Below are 12,367 nucleotides of genomic sequence, written 5' to 3'. Positions count from 1 at the left end.
TGTATCCAAGAGGTAGGCTGCTAACCAAGGTCAGAGATAGCCAATCATGTCCTCAACCCAGGTAAACTCCCTAGATCTCCTGGAGAATCCAGAACCTGGACTTGGTGCCTCTGACAGCTATGCAGCTGCCCTGGGCAAGCCCTCTGACTGTCCCCCCGCCCCCATGCCCGCAAATCCGCTGCTTCCACCAGGAAAGGAAGCACAATTCTTTACCTCCTTCCTCCTTTCTCCTCCCTGTCCCAAGGTATGTTCTATAATTTGTTTAGTGTCTTTTCTCAAACTTTATTTTTGATGGTGGTAGAATACACATAGCATAAAATTGACCATCGTAACCACTTTTAAGCCCACACCTCCAGGGCATTAGGTGCATTCATGCTGTTGTGTAACCAACACCACTCCAGCTCCAAAATCCCCTTTTCATATAAATCTTCCTTTTGCCTTTGATAGATGAATTTAATCTATGACTGTTTTCCCTTATATCCAGGTAACTGGTGGGCCACTGGTTAACTACATATGCCTTTGAGTTATTCTTTGACACTCGAGACCCCCCATGGGAGGCCAGGCTACTGGGGAGGCAATGGGGTGTGGGATGTTTTGAATTGGCAGAAAGCAGTAGAGGGGCCTGCCATTGCTAAGTGTCTATGAGACACCAGGCACGTACAAGACATATGAACGATGGGATGTAATTATTCACTTCACCTAGTGTTATGGAGTAACCACATGGAGTGCTAAGGAGAATTCAGTCAAGTTTTTCACACCCACTTCTCACCTTTGGAGCCCCTCAGTCCTCATGTAAGGATAGAAAGCCTTCGATAATTCCTCTCTGGGCCTTTTTTTTCCCCCCAGAGCCAGAAATCAGTCTTGGGATTCTGAGCCAGTGACTCACCTTCGTGTGGTTTTGGAGGCACCTGGCAGACCTTGGTCCCCGGCGCTCTGCCCGTCACACTCACCCTTTCGCTCCACTCGGTGAGGAACCAGCTCTTGGCACAGGGTCCCATGTCGCAGTTCTCAATGTCATTCGGCCGGAGCTTCATGTTGCATTCCTCATCGTCAACCACATCCCCGATATTGCTCACACACTTCACATCACGGGTCCTCTGTCCCACGCCGCAGGGCACTGAGCACTGAAACACAGCACACTGACATCAGGGGAACCAGCAGCTTCAGCTCTGGGAGAGAATCGCCAGAATGGAGCCAGCAGCCTTTGTGACCAGCCCCATGAGACTGAGGCTCTTTCATGCATGTCACCATCTGGGGCAGGGATCTGAGCCCTAGAAACAATCCTTTCCTACAAGACCTTCTTAGATGCCTCGCCTACTGTAAACTAAAAATAAAATCCTAAGCCTCCCAGCTGACTGAGTGGGCCTCCTCTTGGCCAAGGAGACCCCAGAGAAACCTTTAAAACTGATTTCCTGGCCATGACAGGATGGGAGGCTGGACACACCCTGTCATACTGCCTCCCTTTTGCAGTCGAGACACAACTGACCAGCATTAATGTTAAGAGAGACATCATAAGACTGACAGAATGGACTCTCTGTGGCAACAAGATAGCAAATTATAAACAGGACCCAATGCCATGGCAGGCAAGGGTTAAGTCATGCGCCTCTGCCCTTAAAGAATACACTATGTTCTAAGTTGCCTAGGAGGAAGATCTTAGGATTCATGGCTTACATCCTGTTTTGAGTAAAGAATATTATTGTCAGTCTCTCCCATTTTATTGTGAATTCTTCAAACTGTTGACACACTGATTAATATGTAACCTGTGGACATTGAAGAGGACACTGGTTTGTTTGGTTTGTTTCCGAGTCATAAAGTTTTGCTGAGTTATTTCTCACTCATGAAGTTTTATTGACTGTCCTGCACTTAAAACATTTTAGCCTGTATGTCGTCATCTGTAGCCAGTGATTGCAACCTCTGTGCTGTACCCTCCAATGAAAAAGACAACTCCGATTCCAGGGGTCCCCCTCTCCTCTCCTAAACTTTCTTCTAAAAGCCTTTCAACTTGTAACAGACTTTGGAACACGCCCAACATTGTTCGTGTGTCTTCTTGGGTTGATCCTTACATTGGCTTCCAATAAATATTTTATCAAATTATTTCTGCCTTAATAGTCTTAATTTTGACAGACACTACTCTATTCTTCCAGGCCTCCATCTTTTCATCTATAAAATGGGTGGGGAAAATTAGAAGGAGTTGGCTCTACCAGCAGTTGCCAACCTTCACTTCACCATGACTCATAAAACAGATGAGGCCAGTATCACAGGGCTCCCCTGGGCTCACCCATAGTTGGCTGTGGGCAGCATACACTATCCTAAACTCTATTCAACTATTGGTACATCCTGTGGTTTGCAAAAACAGCCATCCAGACTCCCACAGGAGGGATGGGTTCCCTCCTGTGGAACTCAAGGTTACCCATCTCAGGTCTTGGTGGGCTGGAGAGTGTGGTGGGAGCTGGAGAGGGAGCTATGGAGCGGGCTGCCCTGCCTGCGTACCGAGGTCCAGTCAGTCCGGATCTGCCACTCGCTGCAGATCTTGAGTTGGCAAGTGCTGGTGGTCTCGGGCTTCTCCAGGTGCTGGCAGCGGTAGGGCTGCACTGTCAGGCTGCGGTTGGCGTACACCTGGCGGCACAGAACCTGGCGGTGCTGCATGCCCAGGCCACAGGTCTTGCTGCACTCAGACCACTCCCCGATGTCCCAGCTGGTTCAGCAATGAGAGAGCGAGAGTAAGAGACAACCTTCAGTCAACAAGAAGTGAGCGTGAGCCCGCACCAGCGTACACAGAATCATCAGAATCACCGTGGGTGGAGTTTCTTACTAGAGCATTGCTTAAAAGTCAGCCTAGGCCAGGCGCGGTAGCGCGTGCCTGTAATCCCAGGACTTTGGGAAGCTGAAGTGGGAGGATGGCTTGAGCCCAGGAGTTTGAGACCAGCCTGGACAACATGGCAAAACCCGTCTCTACAAAAAATACCAAAGTTAGCTGGGTGTGGTGGTGTGTGCCTGTAGTCCCAGCTACTTGGGAGGCTGAGGTCGGGGTATGGCTTGAGCCTAGGAGATTAAGGCTGCAGTGAACCATGATTATGCCACTGCACTCCAGTCTGGGCAACAAAGCAAGACCCTGTCTCAAAAAAGGAAAAGAAAAAGAAAAAGAAAAAGAAAAAGTCTGCCTAAGGGTCATCTGACTCTGTAAAGGAAGATAAATTTGCTTGACACTTGACATGGTATTTACCAGTGATTAGGGCCTAGATTCTATAAAAAGTTACAGAAAACTGAAAAGGTACAAATGATTTTTATCTAATAAAAAAAACCCTCCAAAGGTTAGCGTTATTACCCTGTAGATCATTAACTCACTTTTGCTACTAACTTAGAAATCTTATTCTAGTATTCTTTATTTTTCATTAACAATTCCCACATCAGTTTCATAAACCCTCCTCTGTCATCTGCTCTGTTATTAGGTTAAACAAGACATCAGCCCATGCTCATCATATACTTGGATGAGAATTATATTTTTATTAGTCTGAAAATTGGGTTTTGACCCTCTTAGGGCCCTTTCCCCTTGTTCTTCTTCAAGTGTCCCATTTATCATTCAATAACCAGTTCAAGGCCAGGCGTGGTGGCTCACGCCCATAATCCCAGCACTTTGGGAGCCTGAGGTGAGCAGACCATTAGTGCTCAGGAGTTCAAGACCAGCCTGGCCGACATGGCAAAACCCCGTCCCTACAAAAAATACAAAATTTAGCCAGGCGTGGTAATGTGCACCTGTAGTCCCAGCTACTCGGGAGGCTGAAGCGGGAGAATTGCTTGAACCCAGGAGGCGGAGGTTGCTGAGATCGTGCTACTGTACTCTGGCCTGGGCAACAGAGCTAGACTCCGCCAAAAAACAAAAACAAAAACAAAAAACCAAAACAGTTCAAGACCTCTCCCGAGACACTTTTCTTGGCCTCTCCAGGCTGATGTTTTTGTGACTTGCATTATCCTCTTTCTGTAAACAGCTCACCTACGACACTAACTACACCGGCTTCTCATTCTTTGCTTCCTCCTTTGTTTTCCTTACCAGGCTCAAACCTAATTGCTCCAGCTTTGCCAAGGGTGGGCTTCCCAGAAGTGGGTTGACTTGCTAAAGACTATCAGCTCCTGAGTTAATCCTGAAAGACAGGTATGCCTGCTAAACAGACTGCATTTTATGCATGGACCAAGTCTTGGATTTCTAAATTAGATTTAGACTGACTTATATCTGCTCCTAGAGTCCTGTGCTCAAGCGACCTGAAGTGACCTGGTAATAGGTGACCTAAAGGGAGGGGCCATCTTACAAGGCTGGGCAAGGGAAGATGTTGCAGGGCTCCTCCTCGGGGGTCGGCTTCATGCTGGAGTCACAGTAGCTCTCAGGAGCCTCTTCATGAGTGCTTCTGTGCACACAGCGGAAAATAGGGTACTGCGATCCTGCAACAACAGGAGAATATCTGAAGGACAGTCCCACACACTGGAAAGTTGGGCTATGGGTGGAGATGCACAGAGATTCGGGTGCTGATGAAGAGAGGGCACGGAAACAGTGAGGACAATTCACACACACACGCACACTTACACTCCCCCTTCGTTTGAGGGTTTACACACACCTACCTCACAGGGTCTTTGCTAGGCACTGTGGGGGTACAAAGAAGAACCTGCCTTAAAAGGGAAATGATTATAGACTGAACACAAACAGTAACTTTTCTAAGGTTCTCTGGAAGTGTCAAAGAGAAAGTGTCCTGAAAGGGTCAAGCTTTATTCTAGAGAAAGAATTGGGCTTGGGTAGACGTGTGCCTGTGTATTTTGGAGGGAGGGGGCTGTCTAGGTCATTAAAGTGGAATGAAAGTACCTGCATGACAAAGTAGCCTGCTAGACCAGGTACATTTTAAGGGACAGGTTGAAGTGCAGAAGTAGAAGATTCAAGAAAGGGCAGAAGAGCAGCTGCTTCCCCCTTTGGCAAGCATCTTACACATTCTTCTAATAAAGTACCCATCCAATGGTATTTCAGTGATCTGAACATATGTCTACTTCCCATGAGACAGTGAGCTTCTGAGGGACAGGGCTACCTTTTTTTTTTTTTTTTTTTTTTTTGAGACAGAGTCTCGCTTTGTCTCCCAGGCTGGAGTGCAGTGGTGCAATCTTGGCTCACTGCAAGCTCTGCCTCCCAGGTTCACGCCATTCTCCTGCCTCAGCCTCCTGAGTAAGCTGGGACTACAGGCACCTGCCACCGCGCCCAGCTAATGTTTTGTATTTTTAGTAGAGATGGGGTTTCACTGTGGTCTCGATCTCCTGACCTTGTGATCCGCCCGCCTCGGCCTCCCAAAGTGCTGGGATTACAGGTGTGAGCCACCGCGCCTGGCCAGGGCTACTTCTTAATCTCTGTAGCCCCAGTACCTAGGAGAGTAGCAGGTGATCAACAAATGACTGTTGAATGAATGTTGGAATGCTGTTGAATGAATGTTTATAACAGTTGTAGTTTTTTTGTTTTACTTTCACTGGATTAATAAGGATACATCTACTTTTGATAAAAAGTCAGAATTTGTTAAATGGAATGTCTAACTCTCAATTAAAAAAAAAAAAGCTGATTCAATTCTGCCTTCCTCTCTCTGCTGCCACCTGGTGGCAACACTGAGCTATTACTAATGGACGTTTATAACGTGAGACATGTAACCCCTGAACCTGACGTCTGAACAAACCACGGGAAGATCCTTCTTCACAAATAACTGTCTTCCCCACAGTCCAGGCCAGTATACAACTCCTGCCGGGAAGAATGTTGTACTTTATTCTACACCTCTGTCTTATCTCTGTTGCTAATTGGCCAGGCATTCATACTTTCTGAAGCTCCAACTCCTTACAATTTTAACTGCAGCATAGGGGCTATCTTTTAACATAAACGTCTCAATATTTCATCAGTCATGAAACTGTTTCAGTGGTTTTTCAAGCTTATCTTGTATGACACACTGAGCCAGAGGGTAGTAAGAAACTTGACAGTTTGCAAGACAGTGTTGAATCTGAAACAATCATTTGTTTAAATTACCCGGCAGTAAAAATTTACAGTGTGGCTATAACTTGAGACCATTATTTAAAATAACATACCAATTAAGCACAATTATTGGCTGAGTAAAAGGCAGTACTGACTGTAAAGTTAATGGGAAGCAAAAACTTTTTGTGGAATTAGTTTGTCCAGCTACAGATCTCCTTCCATTAAATAGAACAGATTTTTAATTAAATTCAACAAACATTAAGTACACTGTGCAGTTATAAAGGTGAATATAAGGTTCACAGCTTGCAGTGGGGCTCAGCTATTAAGGGATTAAGTAAAGGTCTTATTTAGCCTATTCCTTTTCCTTCAGACCATGTGGGTTTAGCTTTTCCACTTAGATGTTTGTGGATAGGAAAGCAAAAGGAACTATCTCAACCACTTGGCACTCAAATAAGGGAGAAATCAAATTTTTTTAATCAGAAGGATACAGGCTACCATAGGAATGTTCTGTGTCTTGGGAAGATAGGTCCTGCTGGGGTTGTCTAGCATCTGGCCGCTGCTTGTCTTCCCTTGACATTTTATGGCGTTTATGGACATCGTCCATGGTCCAGTTTCATGGAAATGAACTCAGAGGCCCTCTGGCTCTCTGAAGGTGGGAAAATGCCAGATCTATACATCTTTTTTTTATTTTTTTGAGACAGAGTTTCGCTCTGTCACCCAGGCTGGAGTGCAGTGGCACAATCTCTGCTCACCACAACCTCCACCTCCGGGTTCAAGCGATTCTTCTGCTTCAGTCTTGCAAGTAGCTGGGGTTACAGGTGCCTGCCACTGCGCCCTGCTAATTTTTGTGTTTTTAGTAGAGACGTGGTTTAGCCATGTTGTCCAGGCTTATCTTAAACTCCTGACCTCAGGTGATTTGCCCACCTTGGCCTCCCAAAGTGCTGGGATTACAGGCGTAAGCCACTGCGCCTGGCCCATATCTACAATTCTTGAGTCTAGTGACTGCAGTGGTTTCTTTCTTTGGGTCAGTTTTAATATCTTTAGAAAGGGAGACAGCACCTGGCCACCTCCCATTGTTCAAGATTGCAATTCAATTATTCCTCTACTTGCTAGCAAGCAGGAACAAGGTGGTGAGGTCAGGAGTTGGCTGGGCTTCAGGCAGCAGGAAAAATATCCGGGATCAGTTCGGTTGCCTTCTATGCGGACATGTTGATCAAAATAGAAATATGTCATGTTGAAGGGGGGAACTGTACATGGGTAATTAGCAGATAATAAATGAAGTCAGTGAATTCAGGGGCTAGTATAGAGGTCAGTGGGACATTATGGAAGAGAGACAAAATAAAGAATAAGAAAAAATTAAATGACTCTAGACTTGGAACTGTAGGAATCAAATGAAACAAGCAAAGAGTTTGACAGAGGCCTGATCAATGGCTGTGTGAGTATGGACCACTCTTGGATGCCAGCAACAGGGCCCCTCCCTGAGATGGTGATATCACAATGCTGGAAGCACTTTGACAAAGGGAAATTCGACCATGAAAAGCACAGAAATGTGTGGTGTGGATAGCTCCACCAGGAAGGACTAGAGAAGGGTTTGAACGAGGGTATGTGTGAAAATACACAATGGGATCACAAGGGGAAAGGACTTATTCTGTGCATAAATGACTTGGACATTGCTGGGAGGCTTGGGATTTCCTGGTCACTTGCCATGACTGCTGATGGCCATTAGATGAGCTCCATATCTGTGCCTCTGCATTGCCTCACCTACCCTGCATGTCTGGTGCCATCACCGCCTGGGAGAGAGCAAAGGAGAGGCCTCCATGGGGCAATGCCACTTGTCACATGAAAGAAAAAGGAACTAGGATTGCCAGAGAAGGGAGAGATGGGAAACAACACATCCCTAGGTTTGCTTTATTTCCAAGGCACCGCTTCAGTATCTCTTGGGCCTGAGAACTGGTGCCATTTACTGGGTAAAGAACAGATAGACATGTTGCCTCAGACCTTCTGAGTGGCAGATGCTGAGAGTGTGTGTGTCTGTGTGTGTGTGTGTGTACATGCACACATGGGTGTATATGGGCTAAATATCGAAAATGGGTCTTGTGCATGCTCAGTCCAATACCTCACACTCTTATGAATCTGTGCGTGTGTTTCCGCAATGCAAAGGACAGAATATTAAACAAAATCATATGGAAATCTAGAGAAAAAGATTTTTTTTTTTTTTGGGACGGAGTCTTGCTCTGTCACTCAGGCTGGAGTGCAGTGGCATGATCTTGGCTCACTGCAACCTCCACCTCCTGGGTTCAAGCAATTGTTCTGCCTCAGCCTCCCAAGTAGCTGGGATTACATATATGCATCACCATGCCCAGCTAATTTTTGTATTTTTGGTAAAGACAGGGTTTTGCCATGTTGGCTGGTTGGTCTTGAACTCCAGACCTCAAGTAATACACCTGCCTTGGCCTCCCAAAATGCTTCGATTACAGGTGGGAGTCACCATGCCCAGCCGCTTATTCAGTTTCTAACAGGTAAATCCACATGTTTTATGCTATGTTGACAGAACACGGGGCAAAGGCAATAATAGACTTGTATATCTAGGATACAATAAAGATGTAAAATCTACCCTTAAGTCTTTTCTAGTAGCTCGTATATTCCACATGTGAAATATGGTGATGATATATTCGTTTTTTCAAAAAACACAGGAGTGCCTACTGTGTGCTCGCTATGATGCCAGGTGCAGAGGCTGCAAAGTGTATATTCATGGAGACAGCCAAGCCAAGCAGGGTGGGACAGAAATGTGTCCTGAATTGCTGTGAGGTCCCAAGGATGAAGTGCCTACCTGTTCTTTGCAGAATCAGGAAGGTTTGCAGAGGAGGCGGTCTCAGAGCTTGGAGTATGAGCAGGACTTTACTGGCCAGATACCAGAGTGTCGTAAGGGAGGGATACTAGCATATAGTGAGGTAGTAACAGTTATGTTTTGCTTTCAGCCTATCAAAACTTTACTTTATTTAAATTTCAACTCCATATCTCAGTGTGGATCACACAGCTGGGGATGGATTGTGGGGACAAAAACTGGAATGTTTGGTTATGAGTTTGCTCCATTAGAGAGATGTGGGAGCACCTGAACCAGCACATGCGTTTGCCCTCATCTCATGCTGCTTACAACGCAAGGCCTTATGGGCTCTGGACAGGGTGACAGAGAATCTTCTCCACATGACACTGTTGGTAGAAAACCACACAATGACAATTTTTATCCTTTTTATGACTTTCCCTGTTTTCACCTAGTTCTGAGTGTATCTGGGTCCTTTGATGGGCGTCACACCATTACCTAAAGGTAGAATATTTCAATAATAATACATTTTTATCTTGGGTTCCTATATCATTTACGTTATATAGTGCTTACCTCTATAATATCATGGAGTCTCACCAAAATGGTTTTGGCCTTAATGCAGAAATATTTCTAGCTTTCTGCCTCTGTCAAGACATATTTTATAAGCATTTAATTTTTCCTCACAAAGTATATAAAAGAAGTTGGTCCAATGAATCTACAGTCCAAATTCTTTGCACATTTATTAAGTATGAGCATAATAAAATTTGCACAATAAAACCTCTATAAATCAACACTCCAGTTACCAAATCATTATGGAATCGCAGAGGTTCCAGGCAGGAAAAGCTCCAGCCCCCAAGAAGAACCAAAGACCTAAATTCTAGTCTCAAAAGCCACTAAGTCAACGCTCTTATGAAAAAGATAAAAACTTTAGAAGTTGTCATGAGAGATTTTTCAGTGTGCTAATTTTGTGAGACGTTCCAGACTTTGTACTCTTAGATACAAGTACCAAAAGAAAAGAAAAGAAAGGAAAGGAAAGGAAAAGAAAAGAAAAGAAAAGAAAAGAAAAGAAAAAAAAAAAGAAAAGAAAAAAATCCACCCCAAACCAATGCTCTGGGATATCACACAGTTCCCCAGTTTGCGGAGATTTCTGGGGGATACAGCCTTCCTGTTTCTTTAGCAACCTCCCCTCAAAGAACAGCTGTTTCAGGGGATCAAACAGGACTTTACTACAAACGGGAGGCTATTATCATATATATGAAGGAAATTATAACTACACAGTTCACAGGTGTATCTTTGCAATAAGTCAGCTTGAAACAGAAGCAGCACTGATTCCAACCTGGAAATCAACCTGGTATGGAATGTCAGATAAAGGGTTTCTGGACACCACATTCCACATCTATCTTAACTTCAGAGTTTTCAAGGAAACGGGACCCTGGGTCCACTTCATCATCCTGATGTGACCCCTGTAACACTGCCATGTTTTGCTTTCAGCCTATCACAACTCTGCTTTATTTAAATTTCACCTAAACTGTATCCTTCTCCCAAATCCTACAACTCTATGTTTTCTTTTGTTTGGAGAGACACCCCATGCTTCCTCTGGTGTGTGGACTCCCTTGTTGTGAGGGGTCAATAAAGCTGACTTTGTTGGGCTTCAGGTTTGTCTTTGGTGGTCCTAGCTGATCAGGTTAGAATAATGGATGAATACAGGGTTGGGATAGTATGGGAGTTGTGAGTGTTGGTCAGTGTAAAAGCCAGCTAACTAACATGCCAAGCCCCCAGAGTATGTTTTATTTTATTCTTTTTTTCCTGAAATCCTGAGATTTGAGAATGAGTTTCAGCTGGGATTTGTGTAAGTCTTCCACAGCCCTGACTCGGAGATTAAATTTTAGATCTTGAAGTATGTGAGTGTATTCTGTTTATTAGTGAATATATGTACGCAGCAGGCCGGAGTTGCTCAAACCCCTCACATGCCAAAGACAGGCCCTTGACCAGCTCCTGAGAGAGAACCTCTAAGCCCTTGGAATATGCCACCTGATAAGAGTGTTTTTTTATGCCTGAGGTCTTGGGCCCCGTGGTATTGGTTTGGCTTCTGGGGTGGTAAAGGGAGAGTAGCTAGTGTCGCTCATGTGGGAGCTGTGTACCTAGATGAGAGACTCCAGTAAAAACCCGGGACACCAAAGCTCGGATGAGCATCTCTGGTTGGCAGTACTTGGCATGTGTTCTCAGTCTCTGAGTTACATCATTTCTGAGAGAATTAAGTGCATCCCTGTGTGACTCTGCTGGAGGGGACACCTGGAAGCTGGCGCCTGGCATCTCCTGGACTTTTTCAATGCGCCTTTTCCTTTATTAACTCGAATCCCTGCCCTTTGACTGTGATGAATTGTAACAGCTCTTCTGGGTCTTGTAAGTCCTTTGAGCCAATCAGTAAGCCTGAGGGTGGTCTTGGGGGCCCAACACAATCCGTCACACCCGTGAGCCATCTCACAGACAGGCTCACAGAGGTGACGGTTTGCCATGTCCCTTGGGCCAGGGTCCCCAGTCGGTACCAGTCCATGGCCTGTTAGGAACCAGGTCGCACAGCAGGAGGTGACTGGTGGGTGGGCGAGATCAGTGGTGGCGTTACCTTCTCATAGGAGTGTGAACCCTATTGGGAACTGTGCAGGCAAGGGATCTAGGTTGCGTGCTCCTTATGAGACTGCAATGCCTGATGATCTGCGATAGGGCAGTTTCATCCTGAAACCATTCCCCCCACCCCGCCACCATCCACGGAAAATTGTCTTCCACAAAACCAGTCCCTGGTGCCAAAAAAGCCAGGGACCACTGCCCTGGGCCACCCACACATTCCTTGCTTAGAGTTCTGCAGGGATCCACACGTCCCCCACGCAGGCTCACCTTTCCCACAGGTCGTGGAGCATTCTGTCGTCCCAAGCTGCTTCCAGTTGTGATCCCGGCTGCGCCGTGGGAGTTGCGGTGCTGGTGGCACCAAGTTATCTGGTCGACGGGGAGAAAATCTGTCCGGATGCCTGACTGGGAAGGTCTGTGCCGATTCTGAGGTGAACATCTCAGGGGCCTCCCCACGCAAGTCTTCCTTCTCCTCGTTCCTCCCTTTCTCTTCTCCCTCCTCCTGGCTCCTGCCTTCTGTCACCAACTGGCCATTGAAGGGGTCCCCTAGGAGAGGTGAGCGTGCACACACAGAATCAGGATCAGTTTAGACCCTGGGTTGTAAAGAGGAAACTGCTTCGACATTAGACGCTGTGTAGCATGAGATCATTTCTAAGTCACAGTACATAAGCACATCTGTTTAAAATAAGCGGACACCCACTAGTGCTTTCCCTCACATGCAAAGCACTTTTGAAAATCAATAAGACAAAGATGAACGTTGCAGTAGGAATAGTAGTTGTGAACCACAGACAGTTCACAGAAAAAGAAACACAAACAGCTAAAACCCATGCAAAAATCCTCAACTTTACTCATAACTCCATAAATACATATGAAAAGAACACCACCACCACCTCTATTTATCCAACACCAAAGACTGGAAAGTTTGGAAACCCTTAAATCCC

The 12,367-nt window shown here is 45.7% G+C and overlaps 1 protein-coding gene across 1 annotated transcript; it reads right to left on the bottom strand.

Moving 5' to 3' along the window:
* Positions 1-886: 886 nt before the first annotated feature.
* Positions 887-11,972, bottom strand: LOC112617040 (thrombospondin type-1 domain-containing protein 4-like; the record flags this gene model as incomplete). Its single annotated transcript, XM_025373771.1, has 4 exons — positions 887-1,124; positions 2,491-2,695; positions 4,305-4,434; positions 11,697-11,972. Coding segments are annotated over 4 exons (849 nt in total), but the record flags the coding sequence as incomplete, so codon positions are not given.
* Positions 11,973-12,367: the final 395 nt, after the last annotated feature.

Source organism: Theropithecus gelada, unplaced genomic scaffold (genome assembly GCF_003255815.1).
Source record: "Theropithecus gelada isolate Dixy unplaced genomic scaffold, Tgel_1.0 HiC_scaffold_15851, whole genome shotgun sequence".
In the NCBI taxonomy this organism is placed as follows: Eukaryota; Metazoa; Chordata; class Mammalia; order Primates; family Cercopithecidae; genus Theropithecus; species Theropithecus gelada.
The sequence above is the reverse complement of the archived record's forward strand: the minus strand, read 5'-3'. Positions and strand labels throughout refer to the sequence as shown.